Genomic DNA, 23,670 nt, shown 5'->3' on the forward strand with positions numbered 1-23,670 from the left:
TAAATGTGCTCTGGAGATAACAAGCATTCAGTAAATCTGCTGAATTAATGAATGATTCAGAACTTGTTACCTCAGCTCAAAGTTTTATATGTAACTAGAGTGACTGATTACATGAACCAAACAGAGACAGTTTGAGAGTATAAAGAGGTAGCTATTAATTATTCCACATAACAGGCATAAATTGGGATTGTCCCAGGCAAACAGGGACATATGGTGACCTTTCCTAAAAGTAACTTCAAAAACCTTAATTTCTATCTGAAAGAGGTAAAAAACAGATTTAATTTAAAAGGAAAAGTTCAGAGAAAAACTTAATGAGCATGTTAATAATATTGAAAGATACAGAAAGTTCAATTTGTAAATAAAAACTTCTTACCAGATTTTTGTTTACATGGACTTAAACAAAATAAAGAGACCTCTACTACAATCAAAATAATTTCTTAATCAAAATAATTTCTCCTATGTACTTCCCAGAAATCAACAAACTAAATGACAAACAAGTAAACAACAAATTTAATGCCATCTTTTAATGGCATGAAGCCAAAATCAGAGGACAGAATCATTTTTAAGGGTTAAAATAAAAGAGCAGCACTTTGGAGTAATGCTGAGAATTGGGGCAAGCAGAAGAGCATTTACAGTGGATTACTAAGCTTCCCAATTCACCAAAGAGGCAAAGTCCCGCAATATAAGACTCCTTTGTAGCTAACTAAAAATACATTGTCAGTGGATTTGTTCAGTTTTATGTATAAGCAATACTTCTTTCACCTGAACTAATACTAGTAGTCATATAAGCCCCTTATTGCCATGTGCTGAATTTTTTTTGCTAATCTTCAAGGATTTAGCTTCTTTGCCACATACCTCAGGGCACCAACTGATAAAGCTCTAACTCTCCATTTTTCCAGGACACCAGCAGTGCGGCCTTGCAAAAAATGAAAATCGCTCAAGAGATTTAAAGGGGAAATTTATTTTTAAAATCCTGACTTGAAGCAAAGAGGTGGATTTTTAAAAAGCTTATCTATAAAGAATCAGTTTAAATTTAAATTCTATCTCAGAAGTCTTTCATGCATTCCAGCTTTAAAGTTTATCTTTTGACAGGGACTTTCTGCAAAGGTAATGGGCAGTTTTGTCAATATAATCTGTCTAAGTTTTAAAAAAAATTTAATGTATATAAAAATGTGTGTGTGTGTGTGTGTGTGTGTGTGTGTGTGTGTGTGTGTGTGTGTGTGTACTAGATAGGGTAACAGCAAATCCTCACTTGTTCAGTTTTCTACTTAGGCTAATTAGTCAGAAAGAAACCTTATAAGAATGTTGATGACAAGGCTAATTTAAAATTCTAACATTTTGGATGCCGAACTACGGTAGTCATCTTGTTGTTTTTCTTAACAATTAAGGCCTTCACATTATTTCCATTTAGAAACTGGCTAGCTAAAAACTGATGAACTGTTTAAAATATTGAAAAGGAAGTCATAAGATCTATGGCTGTGATTAAGTATTGCAACTGGTGTCCAATATTGACAACTGAAACAGAATTTTGGCTCTCATTAGATGCTTGGAGTTCACTCATGTAAAGACTTGGAGATGACATTTTGTAAATTTCTATAAATTCAAACACATTCATTTGAACATTAAGCTCCTGATTTCCTCTCGCAACAGCTATAAGAAACAGGAAGAGGATATTTCCCTGCCTCCCACTTTTATTGGGTTATTTTATTTAGTGAAAACCCATCATTTCACTAGTTAATTATGATAGCTCATGAGAAAAGACTGGAAATGAGACTATATTACTTTTAAATGAAAGGAAAAAAAGAGGAAATTTGTTAAAAGAACAAACCAGCAAGGCCATTTATCAAAAAAGAACAAACTGTCTAAATTCAACAAAAGACTGTTTTGGACCAAGTCCTGAGTGATTTAGGGATAGGTTAAAAAAATGAAAATTTTAATTGTCCTGACTGCTAAAGTCTTTAAAGATTTGGGGACTTCCACTTCTTGATTTTAAAAATATAAGGAGATGATCTCTAAGGTCTCTCTTAAACTACTAAAATTATATAAAACAATGATGCCAGCTTACCCTACAATGTACAACCCCCCTGCTTACCCATCTCATCAGCCTTCTGCTTCTTAGAGGCATCAAAGCAGACTGAGGGCAGTCCTGAGAAGGTACTTATGTGTAGTAAAGCAGATAGGCTTCAGTCAGACAGATCTGGGCCAAACCATTGTTTTTACCTTCACTGACTGGGCAAGTTACTTAACCTTTCTGTGCTACAGTTTTCTCAACCGTAAAGTAGGAGTAACAATATCAACCCCTCGATGCTGCTGGAAGGATTAAATAATTGAATTCTGGCCAGGTCTGGCACTTGTATGCATTCAGTAACTGGTAACTGCCATTGTCATTGAATGACAACGAATGAGCTATCCAGGTTAGCTCATTCAATAACAAATACTAGCTCAATGAAAACAGTTCTTTAATAATCAATAGTATGAAACTCTTGGGAAACATTTATAGGATTTATGGGTTTTCCATTATAAATTGCTCAATTATCCATGGGTTGATTATCAACATAATTGGTTGTTTGCAAGAAAACTGAATTGTTATAGTCTTCCACTCATCTTAATAAATGACACGAACAGTTCTTCACTTACTGTTCTATGAGAAGGCAGAAGAGAAAGCCTATTCAACCAAAATATTCTTTGGGAAGTTACAAAACTTGTTTTTAAGCAAAGGTAAACTACATTTGAAAATGACACTGTCTCCTCTGGTAGTGAAGGGAAGGAGGGAAACAAAAGGAAGGAAGCAGAAGGTGATAGGGGTTAAGGGAGGCTGGTGAATGACTAGGAAGTATGAGAGCTGGAGTTTACATCCAGGATAGTTCGACTGCCAGGGCCCATGTTCTCTACTTATCCATAGATTATAATGCCATCATTTTTTAGGTGAAACTGTACTGTCTTCCCACATCATACACAAATAAGAGTATACAAATATATTCTCAAGTTTGACAGATGAATTTTGGCATATCTTTCATTTAATATTATAGATACAACTGTTCAATTTCATTAACCTAAATAACAATGCACTTTCTTATTTTTTTTCACAATGAGCCTCCCTTCAAAAAACACTTAAAATTCCAAGATTACATTTTAAGTAGTCATGTACATTCATCTAAACCTAAAAGATACTATAGTTTGAAATAAATTAAGTAATGCAATATATATGTTGGTGCACATGCAAACAAAAATTTCAGTAAAAATTTTAAACTGTTCTGAATTATACTGTTAGGTATATCATTGTTAAAGCTATTATGAGCTATGCTTGTGACTGGTCAATATATTTGCTAGCAACATACTTTTAATAAAAAGTTAATTTGGTTCTATTTTAAATAGATGACAGACCAGACTCCCAACCCAACTAATTATAATAATATGGGTATATATCACCCATAAAGGAGAACTAAAAGCCTGTGCACAAATCACCACACTTTGGATTATTACTATCACTACTAGAAAAATAATTTTACCTTTTGATGGTGCACCATGAGCCAGGGGCGTTGCATACATTATTTCTCTTAATCCATTTTTAACTTAATATAAAGCATAGTGGTTAAGAATATCAATTATAGCATCTGACGGCCTGGGTTTAAATTCTGGCTCCTAGTCAATTACTTAATAGCTGTGTGACCTTGGGTAAATTTGTTAATCTCTAAGATTCTCATCTTAAAGTGATAATTACAGTATCTACCTTATACGGTTGTGGTGAGGAATTAAATTTATACTAAGTGCTTGGCATTGTGTTAGTAATCAGCAAGTTTTAACTACTATTGTGTTGTTGTTTTCAGTTGTTAGTCAGGATGGGAAGAAGAAGAAAGAATGAAACCGTGGCCCTCATTATTTTGACTAATATTTTCTGGGGCAGCTTAGATATATCTCATTTTCATTTATTATTATTATTAGTATTTTTTGCATGCAGGCACTGGGAGTCGAACATGAGTCTCTGGCATGGCAGGTGAGAACTCTGCCTGCTGAGCCACCGTGGCTTGCCCTCATTTTCATTTATTCTTGTTGCCTCATTTCTGTGGAAACGTAAGAAAATTCTTAGACCACATGTAATCCCATTTCAGGTATACTTTGTGTAGTCAAATGGCTTGCTATGTGGAGGGGATTAAGTAGGGTTGAAAAAGAGGTATTAATGTTTACATCAATACCCAATTTCTACTCCTTGTCAATGACATTTATATAGGTTGCACTAGCCTTTATTTTTTCCTATCTGTATTAACAGTTAAAATTTAAGGAACAACAAGCAGAAATCATTTTTAAAAACCATAATTATAGCTGTCATAGGTTAACTAATATGGTCCAATAAAGTAGTAAATTCTAAGTTTCTTCATTGTATGTGTTTTTCCACATCATGGGTTGATTCAAAATGGAGTAAGAATAACACCCCCATCACCACCAATTGCTCAATTTTGCATAGTTTAGAAAGTCAGGATTTGAATTCAGGTCTAACTCCCCAGACAATGTTATGTATTATTTTTTTAAGGCCTCATAAAACAGCTGACTTTTATTCATTTTTATCTATTGTCACTTATCTGGTCCATAATCCATTAAAACTGTAGGATTTGTATTGCTCTGTTAGGTGAAATCTGTGCTGCTAGTAACTGAACCTTTGTCTCTTATCAAGATAGCCTGAGAGACTCTACTTCCCAAAAGGTAGGTAGATGCTAAGGAAAGGCATGAACTGCTGTTACAAATCCAATCTGATGGGCTTTACTCAAATTTATAATGGTGGGTTGAAAAATTCCACCGCTTTTCCAAAGTTAAGATGGGGATGAAAGCAACAGTACCTTGCTTGATTTACTGATGGCTTGGCTGCCAAATTACTAGGCACATGATGGATAAATGATTTATTGTCAGATAATAAGTATCTCGTTATGTGAAGTACCTCTGCAGTACTTTACATTTTGGTTCTTGCTAGTTGTGTGATCTTGATCTTTGACAAGTCACTCTCTTGTTAGGCTGCATCTCCTCCATAAAATGTTGATAATAATAACTGTTGAACCTATGCCACAGGTGTGTTAGGAGGATAAAATAACAAATGTGTAAGTGCATTAAAACTTGTTATATAAAAATAACATAATTTGAAAAATGGGAATAAAAATTGAGTTTCTATGACTTATTAACATGCAGATGTCCAGTTATTAACATCAGAATTTTCATTCTACTTCTTAAATTTTAGAATAACCAAGGGAGACAAAGAAAATGTTTTCAGCTAGCTAAATTAATTTTTATAGGCACCTTTGGTGCCTAAAAATATTGTGAAATTATTGGTGCTAGACCTGCTATGACATCCATTATGATATGGAAAAATTGTTAGCACACAGCAAGCAAAAGAGGATTGCTCCTAGAGGGCAGGGAAAGGGTCTCTGAGCATCTCTCTATATAGTTAATACTCAAGACACTTTTTAAGAAAGTTTAAAAGAAACTTTCCAAATCAACCAACTGACCATCATGAGCCAAAGAACTATAAACTGAATAGCAAAGTCATAAAAGTAGAGGTCACATTTTGTGCCCAAAGGACGGCGTTTCCATGGACCTGCAGGTTATATATCAGTTTCTCTGGCTGTACTGTAGAAAGCCTGGCTTACATATGCTGCAAAAAATATTTGTGCTATATGGAATTGTTTTCTGCTCACCCTCCTGGATTCCAAATCAGTCTAGATGCTCAGAAACTTGTCCTTATGTTATTAAAGTGGAAAATGGAAGAAGTAAGAGATGCTACAAAGGAACTGTAGGAGCCACACAGCCTTAAATACTTGCAAAAATGGCTCACCAAAAACGTATTCCCTTCATGGGCCTTGTTCTCTTAAAATAGTGCCATCGTTTTGCGTGCTCTTAGAAGAACGGACACTGTCTTTTTTCAGGTATCCAATAGTTGGGCACAAAATATTACACTGTAGACTTTATAATTATAAAAAACATTATTCACCACTTAATATTATATGTCTCTAAAAACTGCCAGAGATTAGTTTGGCTAACTGACAGCTTATAGTCTGTGAATAGGTTCCTCTCGGGCTATGAGTTTTTAACATTTTTCAATGGACAGGAGGTGTTGATTACATGTTTATGGGTTTTAGAATTATAATTAAATTTTGTACCCTCATTACAAACACATTTCTAGTTAAGTTATGGGTAATTTACATCCAAAATACAGATACAATTGCTGGCTTTGTTTACCTGTATTTTTCAATAGGACTTTGTTCAGATAGTGCCGAAAATGATAAACTGCTTACTTTTTCATGCTTGTGCTTCTCCTTTTCTTTTTCTCTCTTCTCTCTTTCTTTTTTTTCTTTTTCCTTTTCCTTTTCTTTCTTTTCCTTTTCTTTCTCTTTCTCTTTCTTTTTCTTTTTCTCCTTTTTGTCTTTTTTTCTTTCTTTCTCCTTAGGCTTCTCTTTTTCGTCAAACAATTTTTCCGGAAGCATTGGTGACAGAGAGGGCAACACAGAAGGGATCCTCACTGCTGCAGTAGGACTGAACAAGGGCAAAGCCATTTCTTTCGGAGACAATACCAGAGGGGCCGGTAGAGCTTTCATCTTATCTTCCCTACCTTTATCTTTCATTTTTTCTTTTTCTCTCTTATCTTTATCTTTTTTGCCTTTTTCTCTATCTTTTTTCTTATCTTTATGCTTCTCTTTCTCCTTTCTCACAATTCCATCTTTCAATCTCACTTTTGGATCGACATCTTCAAATTCTTTTATTTTAAACTTATATGGATCTGAATCTTCATCTTTAAGAAATTCCTTCCATGGATACTTTGTTTCTTTGCTGATTTCCTTTTCTTTCTCTTTCACTTTATCCTTCTCTTTGCTTCTTTCCTTGCTTTTGTCTTTTTCCCTCTCCTTATCTCTCTGCTTTTCTTTCTTTTTCATTTTAGTCTTCAACTCTTTTTTCAACTTCTTCTTTACTTCCACTGATGAAGGCAGTTTGGTTTTCTCCTCATATACCTTGTGGAGAGGTTCAGGAGTGGGAGGAGAAACTGAAGGAGAGGAAAAGTAAGGAAAGTTGGGAGGCATATTTGCAGGTGTTCCCATTTTTGCTCTTCTTACAACCTCATCAATCGAGGCATCCATTGTCCATGAATTATCAGAACTTGAAGTTCCTCCTGAAAGAGGCAGAGGAGTGGATCCTGACTTAGTGAAATTGTTTGAGGAAGTAGAAGCTTTTGGAGTTGTACATTCTGAACCTGAAATTCTCTTAGGGCTGGTAAAAATGTCTCCTTCTGATTCTGATCCAGAAGAAAATTCAAAAGGGTCTGGCTCTCGTTCAGCACAAGCCCGTGCAATCACAGCATCAATAGAGTCATCAATGGTCTTATCTGTTACAACAGCCCTTTTTGGCAGATGCTCATTGTTCAGTTTCCCAGCATCCATGGGTATTTGTGTTTGTTTTATCTGGATGGTCTCTTTACTAATTTTCTCACTTATTGTAACTGAAGGAGTCCTATTTGGTGTTTCAGGTCTGACAGGTGCCTGGGAAATATGGGTCATAACCTTGGGACTCTTGGGGCTTTTGGGGCTTTTAGAACGTCCAGGAGATTTCTTTTCTTTGGATGTAGTTTTAGGTGATCGAATAGGACTTCCAACCATTGCTGGTGACTGAGCAGTTTTAGGTGATTTAGTCTTCTGTCCTGGAGAACTAGTTTTAGTCTTTATTTTAGGTGTAAATGACTTCGTTTCTAATGGTTTTGCAGTAGGCATTTGTGATTTTGCAACTGGAGCCAACATGGGTGGCTCTGGTGATGGAGGTGGCAGGTCTATATTGTCCTGTACATGGACTGGAGAAAGCATTGGTGGAATCTTTTGAGTGTTTATTGAGCTGAGTGGTTCTCGAGCTTCCAATAATACTACATCGAGGGTGTCCCCTTTAGTGCTTAAAAGTCGTGGTCGCTTCATGGCAGGCATTTCTTCAGCTTCAGGACTATCCAGTGATCTCTTACCCAAGAAGTTCTCATCATTAATAATTTCCTCCTCCTCCAACTCATCATCTTCTTCCAAGGGAACCTGCATGGCTTCTGCTGATGTGCCCCCATCAGTGGGCACCTGTTCTTCTTCTTCTTCTGTTAAAGGAAGAAAAAGAAGTAATATTAGACTATAACAAAACCTAACAAATAAAACCAATGTTTCAAACACAATTTTTAGGAAAGGAAAGAAATTACTAACAGTGTTTAGAAAGTAAAGCAGTGAGTTTTCTAGGTTTTTCCAAAATTGTTTGCATTCCATTCTTTTAAGAATATCAATCAATGAAAGCATATGTACAAAAACTGGTAAATTTCCTTTCACATGCTTTGGTACTATCTTCAGGATCTGAAGTCTGCTAAGATTTATCTTTTCTTGCTTCTTTGATTAATTATTTTCCCAACCTGACTAAATATTTTTCTGTGCCTTTCTCTTTCTTTGTCCCTCAGGTATATATATACATATACACACACCTCTAAAAATCAGGAGATGAGTTAGTGGATGACTTCTATTCTAAGAAATGGGAGAAAGGCATACTTTTTTAGGACTTCTGTAACAAATTTTAATTCTTGGAGTTTGAAAACTACAAACCTCCAATCTTTACACAATTCATGTGCTATTTATGTCTTCCATTTTGCTTGCTTGATGTCAGACACTTTGAGAAGCAGTTTAATGCAACAGAATAAATACTGGCTTAGGCATAGAAAAATGGTGTTTCAGTTAGAATTCTAACACTACAGAGCACTAAGCCTTGGGCAATCTCTTAGGTCTGTGTCTGTCCTTGAGTCTGTTTCCTGGCCTTTTAAAAGGGGCTTAGGTTACTTGCCCTGCCTATGTGACTGAGGTGTTTTAAGATCAGGCTATTCATTCTACACATATTAAAAAGTACATATACTATGAAAAAAAAAGTATATACCATGGGTAATGCAAAATCATAGAGGGTGAAAGAACTATTGGAATAAATTAAAAAGCAATCATGTCCTGAAAGAGCTTATAGTTTAGTAGGGAAATAATAAGTATACATAGTGATTAGTATCATAAGACAAAGTATCACAGCAGTTCAAAGGAGAAAAAGATTACTGCCAATATCAAGATCTGGGGAAAATTTCACTAATTATGTAGGATTTGGGATATTTTGAGATTGAGAGTAGTGAAGTCTTGAGCAGATGACAAAGAGATAGAGGTGGAATATGGGAGGTATAATTTGGCTGAAGTTTAGGGCGCAAGATGGGTGTATTAGAAAAAAAGCTTAGTAAAGTTGCATTCAGATCTTAGAAGTTTTGAATTCGAGGAAAAGGACCAAGCTCTTACTTTACTGGTAATATGGACTTAGTGAAGAGTTTTAAGGGGGAAATGACTGAGGTATGTGTTAGGAAAATTATTCTGACAAGAATATGGGTGGGAGGTAAGAGATGCTAAAGGAAATATGGTGGGTGGAAGGTAAGATATACTAAAGGAGAGGGGATGTTAGCGGTGACAAAAAGGTGTAGGTAAGTGGCAATGGGGTTTGAACAACAGAAGACAATGGAGGTAAACAATACTCTGAATATAGAATGGATAGAGCCCTATAAATGACTGGGTATAAGAGCTGAGGAAGGACTCAAACACAATTTCAAGTCTTTGAGCCTTGGTGAAAGTCATGAACAGGAAATTAAAAAAAAAATAGAGAAGGCAGATGATAATTAGTTGAATTCTCAGACAAAGAGTTTGATGAACATTGAGTCAGTGCTGTCTAGCGTGCAGCTGAAAAAATGATACTGAAGTTTAAAAGATAGGTCGGGGTGATAGATTTTTGCTGAGATAACTGAAAATGCAACAATGGATGATATTATCAAGGAAGAAATGAGAAGTGGTCAGGCACAGGTATCTTAAGGAATACCAATATATAAAGACAAGAGAAAAAGAAAAGTGAAAGAAGTATATGAAGGATCAGGAGATGTCAAAAAGATCAAGGGAGCTAGACCTTTAAAGAGGAAGACTGGTGAAAAAAAGTCAAATGCTTAAAAGAACAAGAAGGAATGAAGGCTAAGAGCAGAAGTCACTTTCCAAGAGCATTAAGCAGAGAAATGACGGAACAAGAGAGTTAATGTATGTATGTGGAAGTACTTTGTAAATAATAAAGGACAATACAAATATGAGACATAATTATGGTTACTGTTCCATCCAATTACTAAAATAAGAAGCATGGGAATCAATTGGACTACTTTTCCCCTCCATTTTCCATATCTGAATTGTGAGCACACACACATCTTTCACCACAATTCCTTCCCCATTGTTGCTGTCTTAGTTCAAATTCCCAGCATCTCTTCTCCATACTATTGCAAAGTCTTCCCCTCCAGTCTCATCTACTTCTGAACCACCTTTCACATTGCCTTACTGTGATCTTCTGAAAACGCGAATCTGAGTATGTGATCCCCCATTTTAAAAACCTTTCACTGCTCCCTAGAGCAGGAATTTGCAAAAGGTGCTCCATGGAGCCTGAGGGGTTCTGTGGAGCCCTTTCTGAGGCCACCAAAGGGTAGAGACTGTACCCCTTATTCTCTGTTAAATGAAACAGTTCCCTGTAAGTTTACCTATTCTGCATGATGAGCTTTCACAAAAGCTTTTGTTGTACAACTAAACAACAAAATATGTCTGAAAACTCTAAAATATAAATACTCTAAATATAAAAATCTAACTTCTCGGACTTCCGGAGAAATTGGCGGCTTAGTAAGACATGTGGGTCTTAGTTCCTCCTCCAGAAAAGCAACTAAAGAAACAGAAACAATACGAAACAGCTCCCGGAGCCATGACAGAGACCAAAAAGACAGCGTACCCCATTCTGGAACGGCTGAACGGGCAGGGAGAATCCACTGCGGTGAGATACCCGAGGGGCGCGCGTTTTCCCGGCCGGGGCGGCTGGCGACTGGGGTCCCCTCCACGCACGTGGCTCCCCGGTCTGACTGGGAACGTTGGATAGCGGGGCCCTCCCACCACGCTTGGCGTCTTGGGCCAGCTGGGCAATTTGGACCGGCACTCCCCCAAGCCGCGGCGGCCAGCGACCCCCCTCCACGCGCGGTTCCCCCGGCCGACTGCGAGATTCGGATTGGCAAGTTAAAGGAGCCACAGCATCTTTTACTGGTGGGACCCGCAGACAGACGAGTGCCACGAGCGCCACCTACTGGGCAGGAAAAGAAAAACAGAGCCCAGAGATTTCACAGAAAAACCTTTCAACCAGCCGGATCCCACACCCAGGGAAATCTGATCAAATGCCCAGACACCAGCAGAAAATAACGGATCACGCTCGGAAAACTGAAGATATGGCCCAGTCAAAGGAACAAACCAAAAGTTAAAATGAGATACAGGAGCTGAGACAACTAATGCTGAATATACGAACAGAAATGGAAAAACTCTTCAAAAACCAAATCAATAAATTGAGGGAGGACATGAAGAAGACATGGGCTGAACAAAAAGAAGAAATAGAAAATCTGAAAAAACAAATCACAGAACTTATGGGAGTGAAGGACAAAGAAGAAAAAATGGAAAAAACAATGGATACCTACAATGGTAGATCTAAAGAGACAGAAGCTACAATTAGTGAACTGGAGGATGGAACATCTGAATTCCAAAAAGAAACAGAAACTATAGGGAAAAGAATGGAAAAACTTGAACAGGGGATCAGGGAACTGAATGACAATATGAAGCGCACAAATATACGTGTTGTGGGTGTCCCAGAAGGAGAAGAGAAGGGAAAAGGAGGAGAAAAACTAATGGAAGAAATTTTCACTGAAAATTTCCCAACTTTTATGAAAGACCTAAATTTACAGATCCAAGAAGTGCAGCACACCCCAAAGAGAATAGACCCAAATAGGCGTTCTCCAAGACACTTACTAGTTAGAATGTCAGAGGTCAAAGAGAAAGAGAGGATCTTGAAAGCAGCAAGAGAAAAACAATCTGTCACATACAAGGGAAACCCAATAAGACTATGTGTAGATTTCTCAGCAGAAACCATGGAAGCTAGAAGACAGTGGGTTGATATATTTAAATTACTAGAAGAGAAAAACTGCCAACCAAGACTTCTATATCCAGCAAAATTGTCCTTCAAAAATGAAGGAGAAATTAAAACATTTATAGACAAAAAGTCACTGAGAGAATTTGTGACCAAGAGACCAGCTATGCAAGAAATACTAAAGGGAACACTAGAGTCAGATACGAAAAGACAGAAGAGAGAGGTATGGAGTAAAGTGCAGAAAGAAGGAAAGTCAGATATGATATATATAATACAAAAGCCAAAATGGTAGAGGAAAATATTATCCAAACAGTAATAACACTAAAAGTTAATGGACTGAATTTCCCAATCAAAAGACATAGACTGGCAGAATGGATTACGACCCAGCAATACCACTGCTAGGTGACTACTCAAAGGACTTAAGGGCAAAGACACAGACGGACATTTGCACACCAGTGTTTATAGCAGCATTATCTACAATTGCAAAGAGATGGAAACAGCCAAAATGTCCATCAACAGAAGAGTGGCTAAACAAACTGTGGCGTATACCTATGATGAAATATTATGCAGCTTTAAGACAGACTAAACTTATGAAGCATGTAATAACATGGATGGACCTAGAGAACATTATGCTGAGTGAGTCTAGCCAAAAACTAAAGGACAAATACTGTATGGTCCCACTGATGTGAACCGACATTCGAGAATCAGCTTGGAATATATCATTGGTAACAGAGACCAGCAGGAGTTAGAAACAGGGTAAGATAATGGGTAATTGGAGCTGAAGGGATGCAGACTGTGCAACAGGACTAGATACAAAAACTCAAAAATGGACAGCACAATAATACCTAAGTGTAATGTAACTATGTTGGAACACTGAATGAAGCTGCACCTGAAATATAGTTTTTTGTTTGTTAAAAAAAAAAAAAAAAATCTAACTTCTCCACCATGACTAAGAAGGTGTCCCACCATCCAATTTGGTGATTAACCTCTTTTTCACCATGAGCCCCTCAGCACCCTTCCCACTCCAGTCATGTTAACGTACCTGCAGTTTCTCAACAGACACTGCTGTACCATACTTTTGTGCTTCTGCAAATGCAACCCTCTGCCTAGAATGTCTCTGACACCCTGACACTCTCCTGCGGCTATCTCTAAGATTTCAGTCAAATATTATCTTTTCTGTGGCATTTTCCTCAGCAGCCAGAAATGACTACTCTCTCCACTGGGCTCTAAAATATATCCCATTTATACACTTGATGTGCATCACAGCAACATTTTATTGCTGCTTCTCAATTAGAGTATAAGTTCTTGGGGGACAAAAACCCAATCTTACTCATCTTTTTGTATTCTTAAGGTTTATTAGTACATAATGTTTCTAATATACATCGGATTTATCAACAAATATAAAAAGTGATATTTGATAATGGTTCTCAAAATATACCAAAATGACTTTAATTTGATTGAATAGAGATTTATCAGTTTTTCGCTATTTTTCCCTCTTCAAAATCTGAGGCTAATCCTTTAAAAGATCATTACAATATAACATTCTAGATCAGGGCCTACAAGAATGATTTTTATATTACTAAATAGTTGAGAAAATCAAAAGAAGACTATTTTATGATATGTGAAATTATATGAAATTTAAATTTCAGTGTCCATAAATAAAGTGTTATTGGAGCACAATCATACCCATTCATATACATCATGTACAGGGCTTCTTTTACACTACAATAGTAGTGTTGAGGAGCTGCAAGAAAGGGTGTAGAATAGTTACTATTTGGCATTTCACAGAAAACGTTTGTTCACTCCTGTCCTAAACCTATCATATTCAGATAATTTGAACATTTCCTTCCTTTCCTATTTTTACCCAAATAACAAAATAAGCCTCATATCCGCTCAACTGCTAACAGGTAAACATAAGAAAAAATGAGAAAGAAGGCAGCTTTAGTATATATATCTCGAAGTAAATGAAATATTTTAGAAAACTTATGACTATTATATTTCTAAATTCCAAAGAACTCCCTCACACTCCACAGAGGTTCATAAATCCCAACATGCCAAAGCTAAAAGGTAAAGGAAATACAACAAGACTTTAGAATACATTAAAGTAAACCTTGTTCTTCTGACTCTGGAAATGACTGGTTTTAGATTAGTTCTGAGTGTGTGAAGGCCCTAAGCAGAAGTACAGGGAGACTAGAAGGGAACTGCCCTAATATGAAAAAACTGCTGGAGACTCCCTTCCCAGGGTTACTGGGAAGATAGCTCTAGAGTCTCCCGGATAAGGCCTGTTTTTTTTATAGCTAGGAAACTTGAAAATTTGGGTTTTCTATGAAGTGTGTTTGAGACTGGATTATTTTAACTAGGGCATAATTCTATCAGACTGGAACTGGCAAGATGGCTACTACACAGGCATTTGAAGAAGTATGTAAGGCTTGGTTAGGAAAAAATATAATGCTTCCCTGCAAATGCTTTAGAAAATATATGGTTCCTTTTAAGTTTGGGGCTCACCTAACTCATAAAAGTTTCAAAAAAAATTGATGGTGGTTATTCATATCTAAGTGAAAAAAATCAACATAAAGCTTGATTCAAAGTAGGGCTCCACAAGCCAGGAGGGGTAATTCTGTTTCTGTTATTTTGCTTTATTTTATTGCTTACTTTTAATTTCAAGTCTCTGCTGCCAACTTGTATGTAATGTAGAGGCTTATCTTGGCTTAAAGATATTTTTTAAACTAAACTACTATAAGTCGATTTTAAGAATACTTAAAAATACAAATGTCTTAAAACAAATTATTTTTAGAACCATCAGAGGTTCTAAAAATTTTAGTTTACATTTTTGAAGATTTTATAAGAACGCTTCAATTACAACATCAAAATTAATCAGTATGAACAATGAATTTTACTGGAAGAAAAAGCCTTAAACTTTTAATAAGATGGGAAAAGTATGAAGATACTTAAAACAATTTTTTACATTAGAAATTATTTGACACACATCTATGAGTACAATATACATTTAAGGCATAAAGCATTATAATAAACAAATATCTAGGAAATGATCATTCAACTGAGGAAACAGGACATTAGCAATATCATTAAAGCACCTCAGATTTCATCTTCTGCCTTCCCCCACCCTCCAAGATAACACCTACGCTGATTTTTATATCTACCATTCCCTAGTTTCCTTTATAGTTTTACCACATCTGTAATTAATTTGCTTGTTTATGAACCTTATATAAAGGGTATCATGCAATACTGTCTTGCTTTCCTACCCAAAATGTTTCTGAGATTCACCTGGATTGATGTAGGTAGTTGTAGTTCATTCGTTTTCATTGTTGTAAAAATGTACACACTTATGAATCCATTCTCCTGGCACAAAAGTTTTTAACTTGAGTTAAAATATTAAACTTTTTAAATGATTAAAATATTAGAAAATTAAAACAAATAAATACTGCGCCTATCGCATTAGGCCTACTCAAGCAGAGACTGAGTTGACAGTTACACATAATGAGTTTTAGGTATTTTATTCCATAAAATATTTCAATTCTAGGTTCTGAGAGTTTGGAATGAGTTAAGTGTGCAATGGCTGACAGCTCCTTTACTGTCACCCCAAATCGTTCCCTTAAGCTGTAATTTTGATAACAGCTGAGGCAATAAAGTATTCTTTACGCATATGTGTATAATGAGCACCATTTACTAATAATCTGTAAAGTATTTGAAAAATGTTTTAACATTTTCCTTTAATCACCCATGGAAACAGTTTTACTATAAAACTGGCATATAATTTGGTTAACAGAAACTTAATATTATAAGATATCTGATCCTGATACAGAAAGAGGCCAAAAATAGAAAAATATTTAAGAGTCTCAATCTCTAACTCAACACAAATACAGACAAGAATAAAGGCTGTGTTACAAAGTCAAAAGGGTTGATGCCATGATATGAAAATTATTATAAAGATTTTTATTTCCAGAGAATTAAAAGTTCACTTTCTATTGTTTCACCATTTTGAAATTGGAGGAAAGGACTTCCCTGTCCATATGTGATAAACTAATATTGGTGGTAGTGGTGGTGAAGGGGGGACTATTACTTTTAACTTGAAATAACTGTAAACTTATAGAAAAGTTGAAAAAATATAAGAACTCCAGAACACCCTTCATGAGAGTCACCAACTATTATCATTTTGCCTTATATAAAACTATGTAAAAATTATATAAGTGTATATAATTTAAGTTTTTTGTAAGCTATTTGAGAATCAGTTGCAGTCATCATGCCCCTTTACCTCTAAATAGCTGAGTGAGTATTTCCTGAGAACAAGGACCCACTTTTAAATGACTGGAGAACAACTGTTAAATTCTCTTTCAGTTATATAAAAGAAACAATATGGATCCATATTAATCTCCATCTTTTAAAAAAATTCACAAATGTTGATGGGTGGGACACTACAAATGCCATTCCAATTTTCCATCATTATTAACTCAAATAAATAATCCACATTCCCTATCTTCCCCTGAGGAACAATGAGAAAAACATGTTTTTCTACCAAACTTCTCAAACAAAAACAAAACAAGGCAATAAGTTGTGAACACACCAAAAGGGTTTTTTTCAGGGTTAATTTTAAGCTATTATAAATATTGACCAAAACAAAATACCTTTCTAACTAGAATAGTAAATGTCTTTAAAGAAACACTATAATCTAAAAAGCTCATAGACACTGGGAAAAAAGGGAAATTGTTTGCATATGGCATGAAAGCTTTTTATCTCATTAACTACACAGACATATGCAACTTAAAAATTCAGTGGTATTTTCTCAAAATAAGTAAAAAATATACTTGCATTTCTAAAATTTAATTATAAGGATGATAAAATGTTATCTGCATATATTTCACCAAAAATCAAATATATTTAAAATTAGATTTCTTACTCTTTTTTTGAAATGTACCCACAAAAAGTAATTTCTAGCAATCAGGACACAAACTTTCCCATACTATTTTCCTGTTAGTTTATTCATTACACTCTTAATAATAGATTTCCTCTTTATTAATAAGTATGAAATATTCATTTAATATATATATATTTTTCAAAAACATCTATCTGTCTGGATACTAGGTATATTTATTGTAACCAGATCCTTGCATGATTCAATACTACTAATATTCATTTGTTCACTCCTTTACTTATTCACTGACTGAGTGCTTCTGAATGCCACTGTGGCGAAATTCCAGGAATACAAAGTCAAGTAAAACATGATTTCCTACCCTGAAGAATCAAGGGCGTTATGTGGCCATCAGTTAAAAGTCTATGGCAGAGATATATACAAGGTGCACATGCAGTCAAGCCACATCAGGGGATTTGGGGACAGAAAGTATAACGTCATTGATATTAAGAAAAGGAGCTGGATTTACAATTATGTCTGTAAGCAGTGTCGTAATTCAACTTTGGACAGCCCATTTAATCTCCCAAGGTCTGAACTTTCTCATCTGCAAAATAAGAAAATTGACATCTGACCTCCAACTCCCAAGAGTTGAGGATCTTCACTATTAGAGCCATCCCACACACAGTTGACCACTTACGTGGTATGAGCCAAAGGGCAGGACAGAGTTATTCCTGCCTCCAAATATCTCACTGACGAATGTGCAACAGTGCTTGGAATTCTGACTTATGTCTTTGGATAAAGGTAGTATCTTTAAAATGTGGCTGTCAAAATACTCTTGACATAGTAAAGCTAACTAATGAATGACATTACCCTACTTTCTGAGGTAAGAAGACTGTGAGCAAATGGAACATAAATGAAATAATCTGAAGGGCTGCTGAAGATTACAAAGGTTTAGAACACCAATTCCTGCCAGATGGGTAAGGCTCGGGTGGGGTGCCACTGTGAAGGAGTGGGTCTGGGGCAGACTGGATGCCTGGGAAAGAAAGGAAGCACAGAAATACTGAAACCAATCTCAATCCACTTCAACAATTTACCTTTCAGTTTTAAAGGAGGCTAAAAAATAAAAAAAATACTATGTATGCCTGCTCATAAAATATTTTAACAATTGTCCTGTCTATAATACAATGGAAATTAGACCCTTAGCACACAACTCAATGTGAGTTTCTATTTTTAAAAGTGAACCAATTTACTTAAAAAATGAAATTACTAGCAAAGACAAAACAATTAGGCAATGACAATTCATACAGTACAACCGATCAGTAACACAATAAATTAATAGGAGAGTGAAGATGTGTTATAAAAACCTATATATATACTGACCTGTAAAAAAGCAGTATTTCACTAACATTCTACACAATAAAAAAGTAAAATGCTATATAAGCAAGCCAACCTGAAATGACACCTAGTATTATAAATGGCCTAATCTATATGTTAATACTGTTGTATCACATAACTGCAGCAAGACTAAGATAACAATATGACTTTGGGGTTTCTATGGCTACATCCTGGGCTAACGTGCCTGAAAGGGCTGGATGCTGACACCACACAAGCAATTCTGAGTGCTTCTTTTTGGTTATTTATGATATGATTTATGATAACGACAACATCTCCTATTTTCTCTCTTCCTCGGATACAATAAATTGCTATCGTTAATCACCCTTCTCAGTTCAGCTATGATTACAATAGCATAATAGGGTCTAGCTATGGTAATATTGTGGATTTTTTTAAAGAAATAAATACAAGTAGATCTCTTCAGACAATGTCAAAATCTCTAATATTTTAATCATCTTCCTATAAGTCTTACAGAATAAATTCTATTACAACTAAGATTCCATATCCAAGATGTAAGTCCTTGGTGAGCTTTGAATTCATAATCAAGCACTACACAGTCACAAATCACTACTATCGTGACTTTCTTAAACTTACTACAATAGTAAGACTATGTATAGGTTATGGTTTCTTTTCTAAGACAGATAATGGTAGTGGCTTCTTTCCTATATTGATGAAACTAATCCCACTGCTGTTTTCCCAACTAGACAAATTAGGCAAAATAGCCATCCATCTATCAGAAGGCAGAATAGCAGAGAAAGAATAAAAACCCTTGCAATCACACAGGCATGTATGATCTGTCTCTGCCAATTACTGGCTCTGTGTTTACTTACCTTTCCTGAACTTGATTGTACATATATGCCAAACAGGGATAACAGTATCTTTTTGGTTTTTTTTTTGAGTAATAATAAGACAAAGTCTGTAAAGGACCCAGCAAAATGCTTAATATAGTTTATGTGCTAGACTGTAAAAAGGGACAGGAATTTTTCTCTTCTATGTCTATGCCCTATCAATATGCTACTGAAGTTCCTCTCATCAAGAGTTAAAGCCTACGGAGGGCCATGGTGGCTCAGTGGCAGAGTTCTCACCTTCTAAGACGGAGACCGGGTTCGATTTCCAGTGCCTGGCCATGCAAAAACATTAAAGCCTACTTGAATTTGGGTTGGTCATATGACTTGCTTTGGCCAATGGGTCTCATTTGGCAAATGAGATACAAGCAGATGCTTGAAAAGCACTTGCATATTGTTTTTCACCCTCTTGTTGGTCTTGGGAAACTTGCAACCACCCCCATGGGAATGTGTTCACATTATAGTCTGCTGGATGATGAGAGGGACACGACCCAGCCGACAGTCTCAGATACATGAGTGAGATCACTGACTGTCAGCTGATCACAGATGTATGAGGGAGTCAAGCCAATCCATCAGAAGAATTGTCCAGCAGTTTTGGAGCCAACCCAAAATGTCAACCAACAGAACTGTGAGTTAATAAGTGATTGCTGCTTTAAGCCACTAAACTTTGGGATGGCTTATTTTTTTTTTTAACTTTTTTTTAATTGTATAGTATAACATATATACAAAGCAAAGAAACTAAAAAGCAATAGTTTTTAAAACACTCTTCAACAAGCAATTACAGGACGGATCCCAGAATTTGTCATGGGCTACCATATGATCCTCTCATATTTTTCCTTCTTGCTGCTCCAGAATATAGGATGTTAGAGGGCTTAAATATTTTTTTTATCATCACAATTGACTTTTTTTTTTTTTTTTAAAGGAAAGACAGAGAGAAGGGAGGAAGGATAGAAGGAAGGAAGAAAGGAAGAAAGGGAAACATTTTTAAACATTTTCTTGTTTTATTGTATTTTGTTTTTCCGTTTTTTGTTACATGGGCTAGGGCCGGGAATCGAACCGAGGTCCTCCGGCATAGCAGGCAAGCACTTTGCCCGCTGAGCCACCGCGGCCCGCCCCACAATTGACTTTTTTTCCTTCTTTTTTTTGTGAAAAATAACACATATATAAAAAAGCCATAAATTTCAAAGCACAGCACCACAATTAGTTGCAGAACATATTTCAGAGTTTGACAATTCCACAATTTTAAGTTTTTACTCCTAGCTGCTCTAAAATATTGGAGACTAAAAGAAATATCAATTTAATGATTCAGCATTTATATTCATTTGTAAAATCCTATCTTCTCTGTATAACTCCACCATCACCTTTGATCTTTTCATCCCTCTCTTTAGGGGTGTTTGGACTATGGTAATTCTAAATTTCTCATGTTGGAAGAGTCTGTCACTAATAGGGGTAGGGTGATGGAACTAGCTGATGTTCTGGAGAGGCTGGGCTAGGTTTCAAGACTTATCTGGACCAGGGACCCATCTGGAGGTTGTAGGTTTCTGGAAAGTTACTCTAGAGCATGGAACCCTTGTGGAATCTTATACATTGCCCTAGGTGTTTTTTAGGATTGGCTGGAATGGTACCCGTTGGGGGTTCGCAGATTATGATAGGTAGTAAGGTCTACCTGAAGCTTGTGCAAGAGCAACCTCCAGAGTAGCCTCTCGATTCTATTTGAACTCTCTCTGCCACTGATACTATATTAAGTACACTTCTTTTCCCTTTTTTGGTCAGGATGAAATTGTTGATCCCATGGTGCCAGGTCTGGATTAATCCCTGGGAATCATTTCGACATCACCAGGGAGACTTTCAACCCTGGATGTCATGTCCCATGTAGGGGGGAGGGCAATGATTTCACTTGCAGATTTGGACCTAGAAAGATTGAGGCCACATCTGAGAAACAAAAGAGGTCCTCCAGGAGTAATTCTTAGGTATGCCAACAGATAGTCTAAGCTTCTCTACTACCTACACAAGCTTCACAAGAGTAAGCCTCCTGATCGAGGGCATGATCTGGGTGTCCCTAAAGTTTGACAGTGTATCAGGGGATTCTCTGATGGTAAGGTTTAATGGGGTGGCTTTTTTACACAGTAATATGTTAACTGTGTATTCACATATACAAGAATATAACTACATGGGTATAAATTCATCAACATCAAGTATTTTCTGCTCTACTGATTTAAAACAAAATATTTTGCTTGAAAGTAATTCCATCCCCCAGAAGCCATTTCATGCAAATACTAAATACTCATAATTAACTATAATAGACTGTGACTGCATCTGGCAAGATGTTTTTGACAAAATCCAAACTGGGACATGTTTTAGTTGAAATTCAAAGAACTAGCTATGTGCAGAACAATCTGCTCAAGTCGGATGGCCATTCTTTGAATTTCTGGAACACACCAAATTCTTTTCTTCCTCAGGGACTTTACACCCACATGTTCTGGTCCTGTCCACTAGGGACGCTCTTCTGCCAGTTATCCTGCGTCTGTCTATCTCATTTTGAAGGCTCAAGCTTAAGTATTCTCTTCTGAAAGAAGCATTTTCTGGACATTCTCTATCCCCACAATTAAGAAATACAATTTGTAACTGTTTGACTGTTAATGTATTCCTTCCTGATCATCTAATTAAGCTTCACTAAGTCAGGATCTACCTGGATTTTTATAACTCTAAGCAATAATCACATTACAGGCTGATGATAAATAAATATTTTCTTCAACAGTTCTATTAGAAAAATAAGAAAACCATTTTAACATATATCATTGATTTTAAGTTTTTAAAATGTGAAAAAATGTGCATTTCTGAAATTGGGATGTGCTTTCTAATCAAGAGCATCTTATAATCTCTATTGGCCATGATGCAGCAGTCACAGAGCAAACAAGATTTTCATTGTTGGTGGAATGATTGGGTGCTGCAAAATGTCAATGTTCCGGTCAAAAAACCATTTAAAACATTTGAGAAAGAAATAATCACTTTATACAGTTAAAAATAAACATTCCATATGAAAAGAAAGCATTGTTTTATAATCTAATTGGCAGATAAAAGAATGGTGCTTCTTAAAATTGATGGTATCTAAGGATTAATGAAATATGAAAGCAGTTGTTCCAAATTATTATTACATTCTTACCAATTTCCTTCTATATAATCCAGAGAAACTGTTTTAGCAAATATAGCAACATTAAAGTGGACATACCTAAACTCCAAGGGTCAAAGGTGGGAGGACTTACACACTGTGACACATGGGGAATTGCTAGGATATAGGATAAATGGTCATTTGGCCATTGCCCTATGTTCTTGATCTCCACTTCCTTGTGCCCATTTCTTTAACACATTCCACATGTCAATTAGTATTTCTTGTAGAGAATTCTTTCTACTAGAATGACTTGCCATATGACCTCTGGATTTTGGTGCCAGTGCTCAGAAGCACATTCTCTATTTCAAGCCATGCTTTAAAATGCTAGTAATGGAAACAGCAGTGACCTAAAGAAAAACCTGGTTTCAAGAACAAGTCCTTTCCCCTTTCTTTTGATGATAAGCACAAGATTCCTTATCTATATGAACACACACACATAAAATACTGTTGATTCACTACACATGAAAATCATGAGTCATCAATAAAAAAATTAATGTAAAATCATTCTGAAAACCACAGATAGGGCAGTATTCAAATAAAAGTTGATTCTAGCAATAGCAGCAGTTAGCACAGACCGTTTATTACTATCATTCTTCATTCACTCGGCCAAGAAAAGTACTATGAAAACAATCAACTCTTTTCCACTTACCAACTGCCATTCCCTATGTAGAAGCTACTCTTTTTCTTCTCTTCCCCATCTATGCCTGTATAATACTAGAGACTTTAGTAAAATAATTTAAAAAGAAAGCTTGGCACAATGATGGAAATGACTTTTAAGAAGCAAGATTAGAAAGAAGAGCAAATTTGGGATGACTCTAGTTTGAAATGGTAAGGAAACCATTAGCCCAGAACCAAATGAAATTGTAATAGGGGAAAAGGACATTAATACTTAATCTTTTGATTTTATGTATCTATGCCTGTCTCATTCCACCAACTCCAAAGGTCTCACATTTAGGAGATAACCTGTAAAATCTGCTTCTAGTCTTTCAACATTTGGTGACTCAATTAAGACGAAAGAAAAACAAAACCATGCATATCACATGCAAACCACAAAATAAGAATTCATAATGGCATAAAAATTATTAGAAAATAGCATGAAACTACAATAAACTCTTTCTTGGCATGGGTGAAAAATGAGCAGAGGAGCACAGTGGTAAATTAATCTATGCATAATAGAAAACTACCATATCCATCAAATACAGATAAACAATTTTAAACTTAATTTAAATTTTCTTTGATAAAATGTATGTTTGGAAACTGCAATGGTTCAGGATAGAATTATAAATGTTACTTACTGTATTGTGCTAGTACGACTCTGCAAATAAAAAAATTTTGGCTAAAAAAAAAGAAAGCTAAAATGACTTTGTCTATTCCCTATGAAGACCAGGTAGGTGACAATTGAAGCTGGA

At 35.9% G+C, this 23,670-nt stretch overlaps 1 protein-coding gene across 2 annotated transcripts in view; it reads right to left on the reverse strand.

The window, feature by feature from the left end:
- Positions 1-23,670, reverse strand: part of TAF3 (TATA-box binding protein associated factor 3) — a 254,581-nt gene that overhangs the window by 46,709 nt on the left and 184,202 nt on the right. Inside the window, exon 3 of one of the 2 annotated variants that reach the window (XR_013179415.1) lies at positions 4,931-8,101. Coding sequence is in view for 1 of the 2 variants with exons in the window: in XM_077169457.1 (XP_077025572.1) it covers positions 6,279-8,101 (1,823 nt within the window). In the remaining variant the exon portion in view is untranslated. The remainder of the gene's footprint in view (positions 1-4,930; positions 8,102-23,670) is intronic. The other variant, XM_077169457.1, reaches the window with a different exon arrangement.

The sequence above is a fragment of the Tamandua tetradactyla genome, chromosome 7 (assembly GCF_023851605.1).
Source record: "Tamandua tetradactyla isolate mTamTet1 chromosome 7, mTamTet1.pri, whole genome shotgun sequence".
Classification (NCBI taxonomy): domain Eukaryota; kingdom Metazoa; phylum Chordata; class Mammalia; order Pilosa; family Myrmecophagidae; genus Tamandua; species Tamandua tetradactyla.